Source organism: Salmo trutta, chromosome 21 (genome assembly GCF_901001165.1).
Source record: "Salmo trutta chromosome 21, fSalTru1.1, whole genome shotgun sequence".
Taxonomy (NCBI): Eukaryota; Metazoa; Chordata; class Actinopteri; order Salmoniformes; family Salmonidae; genus Salmo; species Salmo trutta.
In genome coordinates, this window is record NC_042977.1 from 1700323 (window position 1) to 1724376 (window position 24054).

The 24054-nt window shown below is 43.0% G+C and overlaps 1 protein-coding gene across 4 annotated transcripts in view; it reads right to left on the reverse strand.

Annotated features, from left to right (window-relative positions):
- The window catches only part of efr3a (EFR3 homolog A (S. cerevisiae)), a 243809-nt gene that overhangs the window by 120889 nt on the left and 98866 nt on the right, over window positions 1–24054 (reverse strand). For all 4 annotated transcript variants that reach the window (XM_029703945.1, XM_029703942.1, XM_029703944.1 and 1 more), the window contains one exon: window positions 3865–4005. In XM_029703945.1, the coding sequence (XP_029559805.1) occupies window positions 3865–4005 (141 nt within the window). The remainder of the gene's footprint in view (window positions 1–3864; window positions 4006–24054) is intronic.

Below are 24054 nucleotides of genomic sequence, written 5' to 3' on the forward strand. Positions count from 1 at the left end.
TTTGTTGAAGGACATTGAGACTTGTCCCGAAGCAACTCCTGCGTTGTATTGGCTGTGTGCTTAGGGTCGTTGTCCTGTTGGAAGGTGAATCTTTGCGCCAGACTAAACTCCTGAGCACTCTGGAGTAGGTTTTCACCAAGGATCTCTCTGTACTTTGCCCTGTTCATCTTTCCCTCGATCGTGACTAGTCTTCCAGTCCGATGTTGAAAAACATCCCCACAGCATGATGCTGACATCATGCTTCACCGTAGGGATGGTGCCAGGTTTCCTCCAGACGCGACGCTTGGCATTCAGGCCAAAGAGCTCAATCTTGGTTTCCTCAGACCAGAGAATCTTGTTTCTCATGGTCAGAGTCCTTTGAGGACCTTTTGGCAAACTCCAAGCGGGCTGTCATGTGCCTTTTACTGAGGACTGGCGTCCTTCTGGCCACTCTACCATAAAGGCCTGATTGGTAGAGTGCTGCAGAGATGGTTGTCCTTATGGAACATTCTCCCATCTCCACAGAGGAACTCCGGAGCTCTGTCAGTGACCATCGAAGTTCTTGGTCACCTCCCTGACCTAGGCCCTTATCCCCCAATTGTTCAGCTTGGCCGGGGGAAAAAGCTCTTGGAAGAGTCTTGGTGCTTCCAAACTTCTTCCATTTAAGAATGATGGAGGCCACTGTGTTCTTGAAGACCTTCAATGCTGCAGAAATGTTTTGGTACCCTTCCCCAGATGAGCCTCGACACAATCCTATCTCGGAGCACTACGGACAGTTCCTTCGACCTCATGGCTTTGTTTTTGCTCTGGCATGCACTGTCAACTGTGGGACCTTATATAGAAAGGCGTGTGCTTTCCAAATCATGTCCAATGAATTGAATTTACCACAGGTGGACTCCAATCAAGTTGTAGAAACATCAATGTAAACAGGATGCACCTGAGCTCAATTTCGTGTCTCATAGCAAAGTCTCTGAATACTTCCGTAAATATAGTATTTCTGTTTTTTCAACAAAAAAAGGCTTTTCACTTTGCCATTATGGAGTTTAGTGTGTAGACTGATGAGGAAAAAATGTAATTGCATACATTTCTCAAATAAGGCTGTAACATAACAAAATGTGGAAAAAAGGAAGGGGTCTGAATACTTTCTGAATACACTGTACGTTCATAGCTAGCTAGCAGCACAAGCAAACACTGTCCAAATATCTCTGTACCCACCATCAACACCAACAATCTCTGCACAGCACAACAAGGTGAGTCCAAAAATGTATTGTATGCTGCTGCATAAATTATGTAATATGCCAGGGAGATATGTATACTGTAGCTAAGAAAGTAATACTAAGTGTGTGTTGTGTAGTAAGCTGTTACTAGCCCATATGCCTCACCCTAATAATGTGCTCCCTTTTCCCCTCATAACTTAGCCTACTGTTCTGACTTGGTGGAGCACATTTAACCTATAGCCTGTTTTAGAGAACTGCCAACATCGAATATTGTAAGAGCTTTCATTGGCTACTTATATGCCCCCTTTATTTATCCTACAGTTCTGACTTATGTATAGGGAGAATACTGTAAGAACGGCCAATGTTCTGAATTCTGTCGCTGTACATTTCAAAAGTGCTGAACAAACAGTTATATTGACTACGTCCATCCTAGCTCGCTCATTAATGTCTTTGGCTCCTGAGTGTCGCAGCAGTCTAAGGCACTGCATCTCAGTGCAAGAGGTGTCACTACAGTCACTGGTTCAAATCCAGGCTGTATCACATCCGGCCGTGATTGGGAGTCCCATAGGGCGGAGCACAATTGGTCCAGCATCGTCCGGGTTTTGCCGGGGTAGGCCATCATTGTATATAAGAATTTGTTCTTAACTGACTTGCCTAATTAAATAAAAGTTAAATAGAATACAAATGTAATTAATCCGCTCGACGTCCCCTTATGCCATAGTTTGTACATCTCAATCGTCAGTAGAAACCACATTTGTTTATGCAAGTCAGCCATATCAGCTATGTTTTTTCAAAGGCAGTAAATTAGGCTGAATTAACTGTTTGCTGACAGACAAGGCTCCGCTGATAGCAAGGTGTAGCAATGGTAAGGTGTTGGGACTGCTGTTGGGACTAACAGTTTGTCGGCATGCATTTAAATTATAATTTTTTGCCCCACCAAGATTTACATTATATAATCGCCGCTGTTCCTACATCGTTTTTGGTTGTGGAACTAACGACAGGCAAAACTATGCTTCATGAACGGAATATTTTCAAGCAAACATCTGCTCCTCACCTGATTGGTTATCGTAAGCGTAAAGTAAAAAGATGATCTACTGTAGAGAAGCAATTATTTGCAGCAAAACCGTCAGGACACCTAAGTAATACGCTGGGTAATCTTGAATGTAACAGAGGGTTTTCTAACACTTGAGGATTAGGGAGAGTGTACATCAAATTAAATTGTATTTGTCACATGCGTGAAATGCTTACAAGCCCTTAACCAACAATTCAGTTCAAGAAATAGTTACGAAAAATACAACCAAAATGCCACAAATTTGCAACAATGTTATTCTCTTTCCTCAATTGTATGCCATCTATAGCACTGGGTCATGTTTATTACAGCAATGCTTTGAAACTAAAACAAATGAACATGATCCTGTATTTGAGTGGTACAAACTATCTCCTCGACCTAGACGCTCCTCCTGCACTGACATTGTTCCAAATGCCAACAATAACTGTCAATGAACTGAATCTGAATGGGTGGAAACCAAAACACTAGGTAAAAAAGGCCATCCCCAGGTCTGTATTCAATAATGCACACTGCATTAAAACAATTTACATGGAAAAATGTAAGCAAGTTTTCTCATTGGACAAATTCAGGTATGTTCCTCGTTTTGGCCAGTTTGCTTCTGTTTGATTCCTTGTGAATACATACCAGTTTTCAACAGGACCAACAATGACACCATAATGGCACTGCTTCTTCAACTAAAATGCAATAATAATAGCACCTTGATGATAATAATAATAACAACAACAATGGAGTGTAATGAAGCAACACTTGGCGACACTCTTTTCAATCTGCCACCACCTCCTGCAAAACCAACTGGATTTGAATTAGCAAAGCACAGGGGGTAAAAACGACTTCCCGAGCCCAGCAGAAAGCTCTGCACACTCCACTGCAAGGTGTGGGTGAGGGATTTAAGAGAAAGCGAGAGAGTGAAAGAGCGATAGGGAGAGAAAAGAGAAAAGTGTGTATGTGCGTGTGTTACAGAAAGAAGAAATATAATTCCAGCTCCCCCAGACAAGACCCTGTGAGGCTGTGGATTTGAGACTGATAATGACTCCTCGTCTTAAATGACCGCCATCTCATTCCCCCCACGCCATTCAGATAGTAACTGGGCAATGTTTGAGCTTCTGCACAGTGGAGGGATCGGCAGCCAATGAGAAAGTGTGAATTAGATTCAGTCGCAGAGGTCTGTGAGAGTGGGTGACCGTGTTACTTGGATGCAGTCAGACTATTAGTCTTGGTTGGTAGAACTTCACCTCAGTAGGTATTGGATCAATAGATAGGCATCAATCAATCTAATTGATATTAAAGATATATTTTTCAAGAGAGACCAGCTATGGTTCCTGTTTTCAACCCAATAGTGGAAAAAGGAAGATGCGGTTGCTATTTTGAATGCACCTTGCATTTTGTTTGCCATATTCCACATCAATCTTAAAATGACCTTGTCCCTTGCCTCCTCCTACACTACGTGACTAGACATAATGAGACCACCCCAGTCAGAGTGAATGTGTGTCTGCGTGTGTGTGGCAGTGATCGCAGGTGGGCGAGACCATCCTCCTATATAGCCACCCACCAGCCTCCTCTGATGTGAAGTCTGTACAGCCTGGTAACACTAGTACTTACACTAGTACAGGGCGGACGGCGTTGTTCATGTTGCCGTAGGCCGCTCTTCCCAGCAGCTCTCTGAAGCAGCTCTCGGCCAGGGATGCTGGGTTTTCCTCACCATCCTGCCCGGTCTCCGAAGGCGTGCCGGGTGGGCCCACCCTGAGAGTGAGAGTGAGAGTGAGAGTGAGAGTGAGAGTGAGAGAGAGAGAGAGAGAGAGAGAGAGAGAGAGAGAGAGAGAGAGAGAGAGAGAGAGAGAGAGAGAGAGAGAGAGAGAGAGAGAGAAGGAGAGAGAGAGAGAGAGAGAAGGAGAGAGAGGAGAGAGAGAAGGAGAGCGAGAGAGGAGAGAGAGAAGGAGAGCGAGAGAGGAGAGAGAGAGGAGAGCGAGAGAGAAGGAGAGAGAGAGAATTGATCAAAATCGCTGTTTCCTTACCACAGATAAGCACAATGCAAGTCGGTGTACTCATACAGAATATATGTATTGGCTTGAAATAAAAATGCATAAGTACCAGTAACATTAATACCAGTATCTCAAAAGATAGTGAATAAGAAAATGTAAACTTCTCAGCAGTTTTGGTCCGGCAGTTATGACGTTGCAGCGAGCTACAGAGAGCAAGAGAGAGGGGGTGACTGGAGACAAATCTGTCCATCAGAGAAAACAGAAGAAATCAACGAGAGAGAGAGTGCAGGTCTAGAGTAAGTCTCATCAGCAATAAATCTGTAAATAATCAGTCTATCAGAGAAAAGGTGTGCGTGTGTGTATCTGATGTGAAATGGCTAGCTAGTAGCGGTGCGCGCTAATAGCGTTCAATCAACTTATGAGTGTGTGTGTGTGTGTGTGTGTGTGTGAGAGAAAGTGTGTGTGCGCGCACGAGAGAGAGACAGACAAGTTAATCCGCGTCTTCATGACGATTTACACGACTACACTATATAAACAAAAGTATGGGGACACCCCTTCAAATTTGTGGATTCGGCTATTTCAGCCACACCCGTTGCAGACAGGTATATAAAATCGAGCACATAGCCATGCAATCTCTATAGACAAACATTGGCTGTAGAATGGACTTACTGAAGAGCTTAGTGACTTTCAATATGGCACCGTCATATGATGCCACCTTTCCAACAAGTCAGTTTGTCAAATGTCTACCCTGCTAAAGCTGCCCGGTCAACTGTAATTGCTGTTATTGTGAAGTGGAAACATCTAGGAGCGGCTCAGCCGCAAAGTGGTAGGCCACACACGCTCACAGAGCAGGACCGCCGAGTGCTGATCGGTTGCAACACTCCCTACCGAATTCCAAACTGCTTCTGGAAGCAACCTCGGCACAAGAACTGTTCATCGAGAGCTTCATGAAATGGGTTTCCATGGCCGAGCAGGCGCACACAAAGCTAAGACCACCATGCGCAATGCAAGCGTCGGCTAGAGTGGCGTAAAACTCACTGCTATTGGACTCTGGAGCAGCAAAAACGTGTTCTCTGGAGTGATGAATCACGCTTCACTATCTGGAAGGCAGACGGACAAATCTGGGTTTAGCGGATGCCAGGAGAACGCTACCTGCCCTAATGCATAGTGCCAACTAAAGTTTGGTGGAGGAGGAATAATGGTCTGGGGCTGTTTTTCATGGTTTGGGCCCCTTAGTTCCAGTGAAGGGAAATCTTAACACTACAGCATACAATGACATTCTAGACGATTCTGTGCTTCCAACTTTGTGGCATCAGTTTGGGGAAGACACTTTCCTGTTTCAGCATGACAATGCCCCCGTGCACAAAGCGAGATCCATACAGAAATGGTTTGTTAAGATCGGTGTGGAAAAACTTGACTGGCCTGCACAGAGTCCTGACCTAAACTCCATCGGACACCTTTGGGATGAATTAGAATGCCGACTGTGAGCCAGGCCTAATCGCCCAACATCAGTGCCCGACCTCACAAATGCTCGTGGCTGAATGGATGTAGGTCCCCGCAGCAATTTTCCAACATCTAGTGGAAAGCCTTCCCAGAATAGTGGAGGTTTTTATAGCAGCAAAGGGGGGACCAACTCCATATTAATGCCCATAATTTTGGAATGAGATGTTTAATGAGCAGGTGTCCACATACTTTTGGTCATGCAGTGTATGACTGTGTCCAAAATGGCACCTTATTCCCTATATAATGTACTACTTTTGAACAGAGCCCTATGGGTGCACTATATAAGAAATAGGGTGCAATTTGGGACTCTGTGGGATAATCTCAATTGCATTGTCCTCGCATCCTCTGTTCTTGCCTCCTTCTCAAAACCCAATGGAGGAGAAAGCCAACCTTCTCCAATGGGGTTTGAGAAAGAGGTGAGGAGAGAGGACTCGGAGTATGCAATTGAGATTCTCCCTATGAGTTTCCCTATAGTGGGGAGTTGGAAGTGGAAAAAATTTGTCATATTTCTACGTGAAGCCTAATGAGTTTGTCTGTACTGAATAAACAGTGTGTCTGTTATGTGTGATAATGGCAAATTAATGAAATGCTAAAACATTTCCCCGCAATAAGCCCGGCCACAGATCGGCTGTGGGCATCTGTTTCTCAGGAGAGAAAAACACTTATTTGCAGCCCACACGCAGTTCATGGAAAATGTTACGCTTATTGATTGTTTTCCAACCAAGCCTCAAAATTAGGGAAAATAATTGAGAAATAAAAAAAGCCGATAAATGTCTCCAATAGGCTTATGGGTGATTGCTAAGAGAGAGACAAAGGGGGCAGAAGGAGAGAGACAAAGGGAGGGGAGATAGGGGCAGAAAGAGAGAGAGAGAGAGGGAGGGGGGGATGGGGCAGAAAGAGAGAGACAAAGGGAGGGGGGGATAGGGGCAGAAAGAGAGAGACAAAGGGAGGGTGGGATAGGGGCAGAAAGAGAGAGACAAAAGGAGAGGGGGATAGGGGCAGAAAGAGAGAGAGATGCATTTTGAACCACGGAGAAAATAATGTCTGTCTAGCAGCCATGCGGCAGTCAATGTGGTCCTCAAGGTCGCTTACTTGATCTGTGGTGTGACACCATTTAAAAAAAAGGAAGCGACCAGCGCAACATCAGGAATGAATTTGAGAAAAAGAGCCATTCCCTCGCAGCCGACCATTAAACAGTAATCTGCATTTCGAACAACAACAAAGCAGCTACTGTTCTGTGTTCTGTTAAACAGCTGTGGGATGGATCTGGAGAATTCAAATTCATAGACTGAGCTATAGATGCAAAGACATCAAAGACAAACAATGGAGTAAAACAAGCTTATATTTTGGGTTCTTATGGGGTATGACAGTTTAACTAAGCTCATGAGAAAGGTATAAATTACTGTTATATTTTTCAAGATTCAATTGGTATATATAATTCATTTAAAAGCAAAAAAATGGATGGGGGGGTACTAAGCTAACATATGTAATTGTTTTAAGATGGGCATACCATTTGTACTTATTATGGATCCCCATTAGCTGCTCCCAAGTCAGTAGCTGCTCTTTCTGGGGTCCAGCAAAATTAAGGCAGTTATGCAATTTTAAAAACATTACAATACATTCTCAGATTTCACAACACATTAAGTGTGTGCCCGCAGGCCCCTACTCTACTATCACATACAGTTGAAGTCAGAAGTTTACATTCCCCTTAGCCAAATACATTTAAACTCAGTTTTCACAATTCCTGACATTTAATCCTAGTAACAATGCCCTGTCTTAGGTCAGTTAGGATCACCACTTTATTTTTTAACTTTTTTGGGACAGGGAATTTTTTGGGACAGCATTTGGAATTTTGGATGAAAAGCGTGCCCAAAGCAAACTGCCTGCAACTCAGGCCCAGAAGCTAGGATATGCATACAATTGGTAGATTCGGATAGAAAACTCTAAAGTTTCCAAAACTGTTCAAATAATGTCTGTGAGTATAACAGAACTGATATGGCAGGCGAAAACCTGAGGAAAATCCATCCAGGAAATGCTATTATTTTGAAATGGCTGTTTTTCCATTGAAAGCCTATCCACCATACAAAGACTTATGACCCAGTTCACAATCCCTATGGCTTCCACTACACATGGCCAGTCTTTAGGCATTGTTTCAGGCTTTTACTCTGAAAAATAAGGGAGAAACACCACTTTCAATGAGAGGACAGTGGAAATTTCCTGCGCATGACCAGGAGCGCAGCTTTTGTGTTTTTCCTTTTCTATTGATGAAGCTATTGTCCGGTTGAAATATGATCGATTATTTATGACAAAAACAACCTGAGGATTGATTATAAACATCGTTTGACATGTTTCTACGAACTTCTATGGTACTTTTTTGATTTTTCATCTGCCTGCTGTGACTACGCTTTGTTCCAATGGATTACTGAACAAAACGCACCAACAAAATTGAGGTTTTTGGAGATAAAGAGGGACTTGATCGAACAAAACAAACATTTATTGTGTAACATGGAGTCTTGGGAGTGCAACCATGTGAAGATCATCAAAGGTAAGTGATACATTTTATCGCTATTTCTGACTTTTGTTACTCCTCTACTTGGCTGGTTACTGTTTGTAATGATTTGTCTGCTGGGCGCTGTTCTCAGATAATCGCATAGTTTGCTTTCACCGTAAAGCCTTTTTGAAATCTGACACAGCGGCTGGATTAACAAGAAGTCTATCTTTAAGCTGATGTATAACACTTGTATATTTTATGTATGTTTATTATGAGAATTTCTGTTTTGTTGAGTTTCACGCTCTGCAATTTCACCGGATGTTGTTTGAGACTGTGGATTACTGAACAAAACACACAAACAAAATGGAGGTTTTGGATATAAAGAGGGGCTTTATCGAACAAAACAAACATTTATTGGGTGTCTTGTGAGTGCAACCATATGAAGATCATCAAAGGTAAGTGATTCATTTTATCGCTATTTCTGACTTTTGTTACTCCTCTACTTGGCTGGTTACTGTTTGTAATCAAATCAAATGTATTTATATAGCCCTTCTTACATTAGCTGATACCTCAAAGTGCTGTACAGAAACCCAGCCTAAAACCCCAAACAGCAAGCAATGCAGGTGTAGAAGCACGGTGGCTAGGAAAAACTCCCTAGAAAGGCCAAAACCTAGGAAAAAACCTAGAGAGGAACCAGGCTATGAGGGGTGGCCAGTCCTCTTCTGGCTGTGCCGGGTGTTTTGTGTGCTGAGCGCTGTCCTCAGATAATCGCATGGTATGCTTTCGCCATAAAGTATTTTTGAAATCTGACATGGTGGCTGGATTAACAACAAGATAAGCTTTCTTTTTATGTATTGGACTTGGGATTTTATGAAAGTTAAATATTTATAGTAATTTTATTTGAATTTGGCGCACTGCAATTTCACCGGATGTTGTCGAGGTGGGACGCTAGCGTTCCACTGTCCAATAAGAAGTTTTAAGAATGTGAAATGTCAGAATAATAGTAGAGAGAATGATTTATTTCTGTTTTTATTTCTTTCATCACATTCCCAGTGGGTCAGAAGTTTACATACACTCAATTAGTATTTGGTAGCATTGCCTTTAAATTGTTTAACTTGGGTCAAACATTTCAGGTAGCCTTCCACAAGCTTCCCATAATAGGTTGGGTGAATTTTGGCCCAATCCTCCTGACAGAGCTGGTGTAACTGAGTCAGGATTCTAGGCCTCCTTGTTCACACACGCTTTCAGTTCTGCCCACAAATGTTCTATAGGATTGAGGTCAGGGATTTGTGATGGCCACTCCAATACCTTGACTTTGTTGTCCTTAAGCCATTTTGCCACAACTTTAGAAGTATGCTTGCGGTCATTGTCCATTTGGAAGATCCTTTTGCGACCAAGCTTTAACTCCCTGACTGATGTCTTGAGGTGTTGCTTCAATATATCCACATAATTTTCCTTTCTCATGACGTCATCTATTTTGTGAAGTGCACCAGTTCCACCTGCAGCAAAGCACCCCCACGACATGATGCTGCCACCCCCGTACTTCACGGTTGGGATGGTGTTCTTCGGCTTGCAAGCATCCCCCCTTTTCCTCCAAACATAACGATGGTCATTATGGCCAAACAGTTCTATTTTTGTTTCATCAGACCAGAGGACATTTCTCCAAAAATAATGATCTTTGTCCCCATGTGCAGTTGCAAACCGTATTCTGCCTTTTTTATGGCGGTTTTGGAGCAGTGGCTTCTTCCTTGCTGAGCGACCTTTCAGGTTATGTCGATATAGGACTCGTTTTACTATGGATATAAATAATTTTGTACCTGTTTCCTACAGCATCTTCACAAGGTCCTTTGCTGTTATTCTGGGATTGCACTTTTTGCACCAAAGTACATTTATCTCTCCTTCCTGAGCGGTAGGATGACTGCGTGGTCCCATGGTGTTTACTTGCATACTATTGTTTGTACAGATGAACGTGGTACCTTCAGGCGTTTGGAAATTGCTCCCACGGATGAACCAGACTTGTGGAGGTCTTGGCTGATTTATTTTGATTTTCCCATTATGTCAAGCAAAGAGGCACTGAGTTTGAAGGTACATCCACAGGTACACCTCCAATTGACTCAAATTATGTAAATGTGCCTATCAGAAGCTTGTAAAGCCATGACATCATTTTCCCAAGCTGTTTAAAGGCACAGTCAACTTAGTGTATGTAAAGTTCTGACCCACTGGAATTGTGATACAGTGAATTATAAGTGAAATAATCTCTCTGTAAACAATTGTTGGAAAAATGCACAAAGTAGATGTCCTAACCGACTTGCCAAAACTTTAGTTTGTCAACAAGAAAATTGTGGAGTGGTTGAGAAACGAGTTTTAATGACTCCAACATAAGTGTATCTAAACTTCTGACTTCAACTGTATCTACAACACAAAATCCATGTGTACGTGTGTGTTTAGTGCATATTTTATCACGTGTGTGTATGCATGTGTCTGTGCCTATGGTTGTGTTGCTTTACAGTCCTCGCTGTTCCATTAGGTGTATTTTTATCTGTTTTTTAAATCTAATTTTACTGCTTGCATGAGTAACTTGATGTGGAATAGAGAAGTGCATTATAAAGGACAAACTTCTCCCCATCTAAGATACTGTTGTATCAACATGTTTGACTATGACAGTTTACAATCCAGGGTTACTCCAAGCAGTTTAGTCATCTCAACAGGCTCAATTTCCATATTATTTATTACAAGATTTAGTTGAGGTTTAGGGTTTAGTGAATTATTTGTCCCAAATACAAGGCTTTTAGTTGTAGAAATATTTAGGACTAACTTATTCCTTGCCACTGTCGGGTTCACCTTGGGGTCATTATAGGGGCTGTACCAAATGTTTGATGTATTTTTTTGGATTATGCTTATGTTGTACTAATAGAAGGGGAGGGGTTATAAGAGGTCCTAGACTACAGATTAACTATATATATATATATATATATATATATATTCATATTCATTATAAAGGTTTAATATTGTTCCACAGTCTTTTCTAATCTCTGCCTCTTATAAAGAAATTGTCTGAGAAATGTGTGACTGAGACAGAACTCTGCAGGGGAGTGTGAGAGATAAGAGACTAGTCAGACATTCCACTATAAATCAATTTGGGGAGTGGACATTTACTGCTGAGGTTTTAGATAACACTAAAACTCTTGTTTATATAGCTGTGTAGGCATGGTTTTGGTCTCATGAGTAGAAGGTAATGACGTAGGCAGTGACATCACTAAGATATATGACTGTCGGAATAATAAAACAACTCGGACCCTTTTCTATTTTGCAGAACTTACTCAGAAACATGCGTGCTCTGTTCCTGTTGTCAACTTCTGTCTGCAATTGCATTAATAAAGGTTTTTGAATAATTTTATTAAAGATATTGTCTGAATGCTAATTTCACCAATGAGCCAATTATTGACAAAGAACAAAGAAAAAGGAACAAACCCCATCACCACTCATTCTGAAACTAAATGCAGCTCTTTGTTAAGTGTTGCAGTCATTTCAGTCGCTGTAGTAGCTGACGTGTATAGTGATGAGTCATCCGCATACATAGACACACTGACTTTACTCAAAACAAGTGGCATGTCATTAGTAAAGATTGAAAAAAGTAAGGGGCCTAGACAGCTGCCCTGGGGAATTCTTGATTCTACCTGGATTATGTTGGAGAGGCTTCCATTAAAGAACACCCTCTGTATTCTGCTAGACAGGTAACTCTTTATCCACAATATAGCAAGGGGTGTAAAGCAATAACACATATTTTCAAAATTACAATGCTTGTCTTTCATAATTTGGTTAGATATACTTGGATGTGTAGTGTCAGTGTTGATGGCATATCATGCCTAAATTGCTAATCTTGCCATTGAGAAAATCATTAAAATAGTTGGCAATATCAGATGATTTTTGTGATGCATGAGCTACCTGATTCAATGAATGTCATTTAAGGTGCTCCAAAGCTTTTTACTTTCACTATTTATGTAATTTATCTTTGTTTCATAGTGTAGTGTCGTCTTCTTTTTATTTAGTTTAGTTTCGTGATTTCTCAATTTGCAGTACGTTTGCCAATTGCTTGTGCAGCCAGACTTATTAGGCAGATGTTATGGACTGAGACGCAGCCCATGCAAAAAAAAAAAAGATATCTGTAGCCTAAACTGAGATTTGTATTATGTTACTAAGATTGATGCTATGGTGCGTCAATAGACTTAAGGATTAAAGCTGAGCTTCTTTCCCTATTCTGGTGAAGTCAAAGTTTTTCCCCTGAGAAAAACAATTAATAGAATCAAATGTCCTTAACCAAATGCTTTCTACCAGGTATGTTTAGTTAGATCACAAAAAACAACAAGCGATGCTGTTAAATAAAAAAGGCACAACATGGATTGCAAGGTAATGTAATAAGAAGCATTTTGAGTGTGTGCGTGTGCCTGTCTCCGTCTGTACAGGCCAGATTTGATCCAACTAACATTGTTTAATCAGTCTTTCTTTAAACAAATACATATATTTCCTGCGTACACATGAGTCACGGGATGTTTTTGTGGCCACAGAGGTTCAGGGCCCTGGCTGAACATCCTTTCTAAAGGACGACCCCCAAATTGCACCTGGTCAGGCATTAGCATTCATAAAAAGGGGAGTCCAGGCTTTTTCTCCAAACCTGCTCTAGCTAGCAATCATGATTTTACTAATCAGCTGTAAGAGCAGGGCTGGACCAACACCAAATTGCTCTCCAGGAGGATTGGATACCTCTGATTTAGAAGACATAGGAATCGTAATTTGTATGCATTCAATCTTAATATTATTCAGTTTCCATTCCCTAGGTGCACATGGCAAGATTGAGCAACCCCACTCTTCTGTGGCCTCTACTGCCCATCATTGTAACGATCCCCAACTATTGACACCCCCATAATCAGAATCCTCATTATCATCACCATCCACATCATCCCATTCCTCAGAGGTCATTTCCAAGAAAGCAGCACCTTGGTTCATGTGGCAATGGGACAAAAAGGTTAACCTTGTTGGTGATGAGGGTAAAGTCATTCTGATTGCATTGTCAATATCCTTTTTCAAGAAAAAGGTATCCAAGACCCCTTGGTGAATGATGATGATGATCCAGTATAAACTAACCCAACCCAAGCACATGCAGCCTCGGTCGAATCAATGGCAGTGATAAGTTGACAGCTGGGGCACAGTAGCTCAGCTGAGATCGTGTCAATGTCTCTTTGTGGAGCTAATTTCTTCTCGGGCTTCATATCGCACACCGCCGTGGCTCAGAGTCTATATGACATTAGCAGCTTTGCATTCAGGTCACACTCTGGCACCACAAAGACCATTAAAGGTATCAGATATCCTTCACCCTATGCTGGCAGGGTTTTGGTAGACCGAGCCTTCTTTCCATAAAAACACCTCCATTACTTATCCTTGGACATGGACACGAGATGCGTTTTCATAATCTCTTGCCGCTTTATGCACAAAATAAACCAGAAATAGGGCGAACAAAATGGAGTTTACCACAGACCGACCGAAAGATAGTCAACCAGACATTGGGCAAGCGGCGGTTTTCGAGAGCAGTGCATAACGCAATACCAGACTCAGCTTCCAATTTCAGCATACACAATCGCTTTGATGTGCTTCGCCTCTTTCAAAGGCCACCCCAGACCAACCCTGAGCTGACCCCATGAGGTGCACACATCTCCCACCTTCGACTGAAGGTGGGAGATGGGGGGCTACATATAGTGGGGGGCTACATATTTCTCCCCTGATCTGGAGGACAGTTATCTTCCTAAGCGCAGACTTTACAGTTTAATAGCTCCGCCTTATGAGGGGCCAGGGAGGGAAGAAAGTCACCAGGGAGTATGGGGAATTATTATGGCCCATGGTGGCTTGAGAAATGCATCCTTACATTCCTTTGCTGTTGAATTATTTTACAGAGTTGCCTAAGCAATGGGTACATTTCCTTTCCTCCTTCCTTCCTTTGTACATATCTTCCTTCCCTACTTTCTTCTTAAGTACAAACTTACATATATATATATATAGTCCCTTCAGAAAGCATTCACACCCCTTTACTTTTTCCATACGTTGTTGTGTTACAGCCTGAATTTAAAATGGATTAAATTGAGAGGTGTGTCACTGGCCTACACACAATACCTCAATGTCAAAGTGGAATACTTTTTCTATCCTTTTTTACAAATGTATTAAAAATGAAAAGCCGAAATGGCTTCAGTCAATAAGTATTCAACCCCTTGGGTATGCTGTCATCGTCAAGGACTAGGGTTTTTTGGGGGGGATAAAAATAAACGGAATAGAGCAAAGCACAGGCAAAATTCTATAGGAAAACCTAGTTCAGTCTGCATTCCAACAGACACTGGACAAATTCCCCTTTCAGCAGGAAAATAACCTAAAACACAAGGCCAAATCTACACTGGAGTTGCTTCCCCGGGGTTCTACTAAGCTATGTGGAATTATTTTAGAAAGATCATACCAAGGATCATTTAGCTATTTGATTTAGAATTATAAATGGTAAAAAATATATACCTATATTATTTGGTATATTAGCCAAAACAAAAGCATTGAATAACAGATTCACTACATGGAACAACAGATCGTACCCCAAAAACATCTAAAGGGAGTTTGTTCTGAAAAGTCTAATATATCGGAGATAAACTACATGACCAAAAGTATGTGGACATCTGCTCGTCAAACATCTCATTCCAAAATCATGGGCATTAATATGGAATTGGTCCCCCCTTTGCTGCTATAACAGCCTCCACTCTTCTGGGAAGGCTTTCCACTAGATGTTGGAACATTGCTTCCATTCAGCCACAAGAGCATTAGTGAGGTTGGGCACTAATGTTGGGCGATTAGGCCTGGCTTGCAGTCGGCGTTCTAATTCATCCCAAAGGTGTTCGATGGGGTTGAGGTCAGGTCTCTCTGCAGGCCAATCAAGTTATTCCACACCAATCTCGACAAACCATTTGTCTCGACATCACTTTGTGGACGATGGCATTGTCATGTTGAAACAGGAAAGGACCTTCCTCAAACTGTTGGAAGCACAGAATCGTAAAGAATGTCATTGTATGCTGCAGCGTTAAGATTCCCTTCACCGGAAAAAAGGGGCCTGCCCAAACCATGAAAAACAGCTCACCCACCAAACTTTGCAGTTGGCAAAATGCATTGCGGCAGGTAGTGTTTTCCTGGCATCCACCAAACCCAGATTCGTTCGTCGAACTGCCAGATGGTGAAGCGTAATTCATCACTCCAGAGAACGCGTTTCTACTGTTCCAGAGTCCAATGGCGGTGCGCTTTACACCACTTCAGCCGACGCTTGGCATTGCGCATGGTGATCTTAGACTTGTGTACGGCTGCTCCCCATGGCAACCCATTTCATGAAGCTCCCGACGAACAGTTCTTGTGCTGACGTTGCATCAAGAGGCAGTTTGGAACTAGGTAGTGAGTGTTGGAACCGAGGACAAGCGCTTCAGCCCTCAGCGGTCCCGTTCTGTGAAATGATGTTGCCTACCACTTTGTGGCTGAGTTGTTGTTGCTTCTAGACATTTCCACTTCACAATAACAGCACTTACAGTTGACCAGGGCAGCTCTAGCAGGGCAGACATTTGACAAAGTTGTTGGAAAGGTGGCATCCTATGACGGTGCCACGTTGAATGTCACTGAGCTCTTAAGGTCATTCTACTGCCAATGGTTGTATACGGAGACTGCATGGCTGTGTGCTTGATTTTATACACCTTTCAGCAACGGGTGTGGCTGAAATAGCTGAATCCACTAACTTGAACGGGACTCTACATACTTTTGAACGGGACTCTACATACTTTTGTATACATAGTGTATATAAGAAAGATCATGAAACAGATTTCTTTGGACATGTATTTAACACCTTATTTTTTACACTAAACAGTCTCCATATACAGTACCAGTCAAAAGTTTGGACACATACTCAGTCCAGGGTTTTTCTTTATTTTTACTATTTTCTATATTGTAGAATAATAGTGAAGACATCAACACTATGAAATAACACATAATTAATGATGAAGTAACCAAAAAAGGGTTAAACAATCAAAGTAGTCACCCTTTGCCTTAACGACAGTTCTGCACACCCTTTGAATTCTCTCAACCAGCTTCATTAGGTAGTCACCTGGAATGCATTTCAAGTAACAGGTGTCCCTTGTTAAAAGTTATTTTGTGAAATGTCTTTCCTTAATGCGTTTGATCTAATCAGTTGTGTTGTGACAAGGTAGAGGTGGTATACAGAAGACAGCCTTATTTGGTAAAATACCATGTCCATATTATGTCGAGAACAGCTCAAATAATCAAAGAGAAACGATAGCCCATCATTATTTTAAGACATGAATGTCAGTCAATACGGAACATTTCAAGAACTTTGAAAGTTTCTTCAAGTCCAGTCGCAAAAACCATCAAGCCCTATGATGAAACTGGCTCTCATGAGGACCGCCACAGGAAAGGAACACCCAGAGTTACCTCTGTTGCAGAGGAAAAGTTCAATAGAGTTAACTGCACCTCAGATTGCAGCCCAAATAAATGCTTCCCAGAGTTCAAGTAACCGACACATCTCAACATCCACTGTTCAGAGGAGACTGTGTGAATCAGGCCTTCATGGTCAAATTGCTGCAGAGAAACCACTACTAAAGGACACCAATAAGAAGAAGACTTGCTTGGGCTTAGAAACACGAGCAATGGACAATAGACTGGTGGAAATATGTCCTTTGGTCTGATGATTTCAAATTTGCGATTTTTGGTTCCAACCGCCTTGTCTTTGTGAGACGCAGAGTAGGTGACCAGATGATCTCCGCATGTGTGGTTCCCACCGTGAAGCATGGAGGAGGTGGTGTGATGGTGCTTTGCTGGAGACACTGTCTGTGATTTATTTAGAATTCAAGGCACACTTAACCAGCATGGCTACCATAGCATTCTGCAGCGGTACGCCATCCCAACTGGTTCGCGTTTAGTGGGACTATCATTTGTTTTTCAACAGGGCAATGACCCAAAACACAACTCCAGGTGGTGTAAGGGCTATTTGACCAAGAAGGAGTGCAATGCTGCATCAGATGACCTGGCCTCCACAATCACCCGACCTCAACTCAATTGAGATGGTTTGGGATGAGTTGGACTGCAGAGTGAAGAAAAGCAGCCAACAAGTGCTCATTATATGTGGGAACTCCTTCAAGACTGTTGGAAAAGCAGACGTTGGCAGATCGGCTGTACCGACTTCAGATGAGCCCAAAACCGAGAACACCATTGTGTTCGTGAGAATCTCATCTTTCCATAAATTTAAAGGCCAAATCGTTCGGACCCTACAGACGATTTTGTGAGAGGATCGATTTTCGGGATGTCTCATGGTCTGACAAACACCGCTCTGTCACCTTTCACCGCAGATGCGAAAGTTCTACATCGGCGGATATGGTGGATTGAGATGCATCAAATGCAAAAAAATAAAAAATCTATAGCTTAAACTGACATTTTTATGGGGATTTTTTTATTATACTAATTTGATTTCCATTTCCAGATCCGTTTTGCCTTTGATATCACAGTGAATAAAATTACATGACAGGGGGCACCTGATCCTAGTGACTCCCCATGGGGATGAAAACATTCATAACCCTGGTTCTATGATAATATGAGTGAGATGTCTTCAATTACATTTTCTACCTCTCCCTGACAGAGTATGTAATACCTACATGTTTCACGCAGACCATCATAGTCCCTGTGCCCAAGAACGCCAAGGTAACCTGTCTAAATGACTATCGCCCCATAGCACTCACATCTGTAGCCATGTAATGCTTTGAAAGGCTGGTTATGGCTCACATTAATACCATAATCTCTGACACCCTAGACCCATTCGTATACTACCCCAACAGATCAACAGATGACACAATCTCTATTGCGCTCCACATTGCCTTTTCCCACTTGGACAAAATAAACACCTACGTGAGAATGCTGTTCATTGGCAACAGCTCAGCATTCAACACCATAGTGCCCTCCAAGCTCATCTCTAAGCTAAGGACCCTGGAACTGAACACCTCCCTCTGCAACTGGATCCTGATGGGACGCCCCCAGGTGATGAGGGTAGGCAACACATGCATTCTTAAGTCTCCTTCTGTACTCCCTGTTCAACCACGACTGTGTGACTACGCACAACTCTAACACCATCATTAAGTTTGCGACGACGGTAGGTCTGATCACCAATGACGATGAGACAGCCTATAGGGAGGAGGTCAGAGACCTGGCAGTATGGTGCCAGGACAACAACCTCTCACTAAACGTCACCAATACAAAGGAGCGGATTGTTCACTACAGGAAACGAAGGCCGAGCGTGCTCCCATTCACATCGAGTGGGCTAAAGTGGAGCTGGTCACTAAGGATCTATCATTGTCCAAACACAACAACACAGTCGTGAAGAGGGCACGACAACACCTATTCCCATTCAGGTGGATGAAAATATTTGGCATGGGCCCTCAGGTCCTCAAAAATATCTATAGCTGACTCATTGAGAGCATCTTGACTGGCTTCGTTACCGCTTGGTATGGTAACTGCTTAGCATCCAATCTTCAAAACGCTACAGAGGGTAGTACATACGGCTCAGTACATCATTAGGGCCGAGCTCCCCACAATCCAGGACCTCTATACCAGGCGGTGTCAGTGGAAGGCCCTAAAAATTGACCAAGACTCCAGCCACCCAAGTTATAGACAGTTATCTCTGCTACCGCACGGCAAGCAGTACCAATGCACCAAGTCTGGAACCAACAGGACCGTTAACAGCTTCTACCCCGAAGACACAAGACTGCTAAATAGTTAGTTAAATAGTTAACTAAATAGCAATGACCCTTTTCGCACTATTTCATTTTACTCAACACATATGCTGCTGCTGTTTACTCTGTCACTTTATTCATAGTTATATGTACATATCTACCTCACTGGTACCTGTTGTATATAGCCAAGTTGTTGTTACTTATTGTGTAACTATTAGTATGTGTTTTGCTTTTCTATTATTTCTCCATTTTCTTTCTTTCTGCATTGATAGGAAGGGCCCATCAGTAAGCATTTCACTGTTAGTCCACATCTGTCATTTACGAAGCATGTGACGATTCAATTTGATTAGAGTTCTTTCAAATACATGTTTTGATGTATCACAATAGGATATGGCCAACTCCAATATCGCAGACATGTTCTCCGAAGCCAGGGTAGTTCCAAAAAAGGCATCCCTCAGAGGCTCCGACACAGGGGACAGTAGGCGTCAACGAAGGTGCAGTGACATCCTTTTGGTAAAACCTCAAATGTAACCCAACATGTCACATTGCATATCCCTTGTAAAGAGATGCCTTTGAACAGTGCCCAAGAGTTAGCCAGACCTCTGGTGGAATGAGTCCTCAGGCCCTTCGGGAGCTGTAAACAGTTGCTATTACAAGCCAATATAATAGCCTCCACTATCCAACGGGATAGTCGTTGAGAGAGGAGCCTACCCTTGCAGGGGGGCGCTAAAGAAATGTAGAGTTGGTCGCTCTTGCATAAGGCTCTCATTCTGTCCAAGTAAATGTGCAACGTGAGTACTGGACAAACGGTGGAGAGGCTCTTCTTCCATGTTACTGAATGGCGGCTGGTGGAAAGCCAGAAGCTCCAAGGCAAGACAATTATAATTATTGCTGACCATAGGCATAAATGAAGGTTTAAGTTAACCTGGATAACCTCAGTGCAAATTGTAGGCACAAATGGTAGACTGGCAGTGCGTGCAGCTCACTCACTCTGCAGTCGTAAGGGCAATCAGCAAAGCGGTTTTGAAGGAGAGATATTAATCTCCACTCCTTCCAGCAGCTCAAAGGGCTGCTGTGAAATAGCCTCAAGCAAAATAGGTCCCAAGACGGGGCTAAAGGCTTGGAGACTGGACGTAAGCGACGTGCTCCCTACTGTGTTACTGTCAAAGCCACTTCTCAAAAACATGCCACTTGTTTCCAAACAGTGAAAAGGGGGCTTTGGCACTCTGAATAGTCTCAATGAGTGGTAAGCCTGTCGCATTCAGATTCATCCTTCCACAGGCTTGGCCCAGGGGGCCATGGTTTCTGGGTGAGGGTGGGAAATCTCTTTGTTCATTTGGGTCAGAAGATCCCAGCGTAACAATAGCTGCCAGGGCTTGTCGTAAAGTAAGAGAGTGATCTTTGCTAATCAGAGCTTTCCTGGCCATCAAGGGGCTACTAAGATGAGGGGTAAGCCTTAGGCATAGAGGAGGAAAAGCATAGAGCAGCACCCTTGGCCAAAGGGTGTGCCAGCGCGTCTTCCTCCAGTAGTACTGCTAGCGCAAAGAACAGCTTGCAGTGTGTCTCTTTGTGCAATGCATAGAGATCAATGGTGTTCAACCATATCTCTCCAAGATCTGGTTCACCACTTGAGGATGGAGTCGCCAATCCCCGTATAGGGGATTCCCTCTGGACAAGTCCGCTCCTATATTCAGTACGCCCGAGACATGAGTCGCGCGTAGTGAGAGTAGTTGTGTTCTGCTCCAGAGAATAATCTTGACAGCAAGTGCCACCCTGGGGGTTGAAGTACGCTACCAGTCGTATTGTCTGTCCTGATCAGGACGTGACAATTCCTGAAGGGCAGAAAGTATTTCAATGAAAGGAACACTGTCAGAAGTTTGAGGTAGTTTACATGAGAGAGGCAGAGCTGTCGGGACCAGAAACAAAGATCGAGGGGCTCTGCCAGTGACAGACAGCCGAGAGAAGGTTACCATTAACTTTTTGATTGAGGTGATGTTGTGTACACAGACGTTGGGCAGATACCCAACGCTGGAAGTCTCTCATTCCTAGTCAACCCAGGGGTACTGAGATGGAGGATGCCATCAACCCCAAGACTCAGAGATACGTTCTAAGCATAACTGAGCACCCCCTGCGGAACAGGGAGAGGCCCTGTCAGAATTATGTGATAAGGTCGTCCGATAGTGTAGCCTGATAAAATAGATCCAGCTTGACGCTTAGGTATTCTATTCTCTATGTGGACACCAAACAGCTCTTTTTCTGGTTGATCTTGAACCCTAACTCGGTGAGGTGGGTTAAGAGGGTAGCCATGTCTCGTACTGCTTTGGTGGAGACTCCTATTTGTTTTATTTAACTAGGCAAGTCAGTTAAGAACAAATTCTTATTTACAATGACGGCCTACCCCGGCCAAACCCTAACCCGTACGATGCTGGGCCAATTGTGTGCCGCGCTATGGGACTCCCAATCACAGCTGGTTGTGATACAGCCCAGGATCGAACCAGGGTCTGTAGTGACGCCTCTAGCACTGAGACGCAGTGCCTTAGACCGCTGCGCCACTCGGGAGCTCTTAATCCCCTGATTCTCCGGGGCGCTACAGCCGCCTCCACACACTTGTTGAACATGCAGGGAGCTAGTGCTAGGCCGACGGGGACACCAAGGTATTCATAGGCTGTTCCCTGAATGGAAGACCTGAGAAACCTCCTCTGTGCTGGTATTAAGTAAAAATAAGCACCCTGTAATCGATTGAAGTGAACCAGTCCCCTTGACGAAAGGAGCGAGACAGCACGTTGACCATAAGCACTTGGACCTTTTCAGATGGCTGTTGAGGACCCATATGTCCAGAATGGGGTCTGTCTTCCACGGCTACTTCAAAAACAGCAGAGGGGAGAGATGTGGCATGGAGGTTTTAGTGAGCCCCTTCCATCTTCCCTGTGAGTGGACGCATAGGAATGAGCTGCTGCATGAGGGGTAGGGTTTTAGGAGCACAGATATGCCTCTCCCCCTTCCTGACAGGGGGAAAGTCTGTGCTGCACCTGAGAGGGACACGGCGTGAACTGTTCCTGCCCCTTTCTGCCACTGGGGATGGACCCTTCCAGGGAGTCTCCTGGCGGGAACTTGAAGCGGCCCCAGCAAATGACCGTTTTCCCCACTGTCTGCCTTTGTCTTGGACTGTGGGTTTGCAGTCTGTTGTGTCACTGTTTGCTCAGTTAGCACTGGCGTTAGCAAACTGCCGTCTCCCTAATGCGAAGCCTTGGCTTGTAGAGGGGAGACCGGGTTGCCACATACCCGGGTCTGCGAGGCAGGAGGTGGTAAGGCTATCCTTGACGCAGTAGCCAATTCTGTTTTTGAGTCTGTTGGCCAGAGAACCTAGTAGGTTTGGCTGGTCAAGTAAGTAAGCACAAAAACAACTAAACGTTTTGTGAACTATGCAAGCTGAGCTGGTGTGCTAGCTGAGGTAGGCCGTCTGAGCATTTCGCCTAGCTTAGGTTAGCTGGGTCGACATTTAATCTGAGGTGAACTATATACAAGAGCTAAGCTAACAATTGCTCGACGGTGGTTAGCTAGTTAGCTATGTGTTGATATATCTTTCAAAAAACAGCACGGTAGAAAGGACTAACATTAGCCACAAACTACAAAAGAACTACAAAAATGTTGTTACTTTTCTCAACAATATTGATGCCCTGAATTTAGCAGGTGCAATCGACAGATCAGATGGAAAAAGTAATGGACTACTTTCTGCACATGCCATGGTCAGTGTGAACCAGAGTGACTTGACAATGCTGGCCAAACAAAACGTAGCTACAAACAAAACTGAGTTTTGGTTCCAGTCTGCCATGAAGCGTTCATCCATGTATACGGGTAAGAGTCTAGCTACATTTTCAGATATTATATGTTTTCATTGCAAGTTAAAGCGTACTGTTAGCTAGTGAATGTTAGCTCGCTAGCTAACATTATGTGTATGATCTGTGTAGTAATATTATTCGAATCAGAAAACCATTTGCATTATAAGTTATTGCTTAATATTAGCCAGCTAACGTTGAATCTGGTTGGTTAGCTCTTTAGCTACCTGCAGATTTATACTACAGCTAAGACAATATTTATATTTGTAGTAGTACGAGTTGAGATTATGCCAGTTCGTTGTTTAGCTAGCTAAAGTACATGTCTAAACTCCACTTCGCCAGATGATTACATGACCCTTCCAGTGATTACGGCAATCTATTGAACATGTCTAGACAATAGTGACCCATCCACTTAGCTAGATGTGGCTGGGGGGTGGTTATAGCATTTCCTTCACATGACTCATCAATTTAGACAAGTGTTTCGGGCAAGCGTCATCTAATTATTATACAATATTTATCAAATATTTTTATCTGGACACTTTCTGTTTTTGATATAGCTACTATGCAAGTAACTGTTTCACTGTACCATTTACACCTTCTATAGCCTGTGAATGTGACAAATAAACGTATATAGTTTGTGTTTACCAGAGATGGTAATGTTAAGAACAACATGACCTGCACCAAAGTCAGATTAGGATATAGGCCAAGGACTAGATAAAGTGTATTTTTACCTGGAGTTTTTCCTTATTGTAGGCTACTACTTTTAACACTTTTCGTCTTAATCTTTGGTAGTTTACTAAACTAGTCACTCTGTCTAGCACATATCCTCACATGTCAATCCTTAAAGAGATGGGTGGGGCTAAGGCTTAAGAGGTTGGGAATGACGCTGAATGGGTGTAGACAAGGAATACCTGGGATAGGATAAAGTAATCCTTCTAACCCCCCCCTCGTAAAAAGATTTAGATGCACTATTGTAAAGTGGTTGTTCCACTGGATATCATAAGGTGAATGCACCAATTTGTAAGTCGCTCTGGATAAGAGCGTCTGCTAAATGACTTAAATGTAAATGTAAGAGCTCTCCAGTAGGTGTACCAAAACATTCAAGGGACATTTTCTCAAAAGTGGGGTCACAAGTTTATCAGCTTTCCAAGCAGAATTACTTTCCCAATGTTCCTCAACTGCAG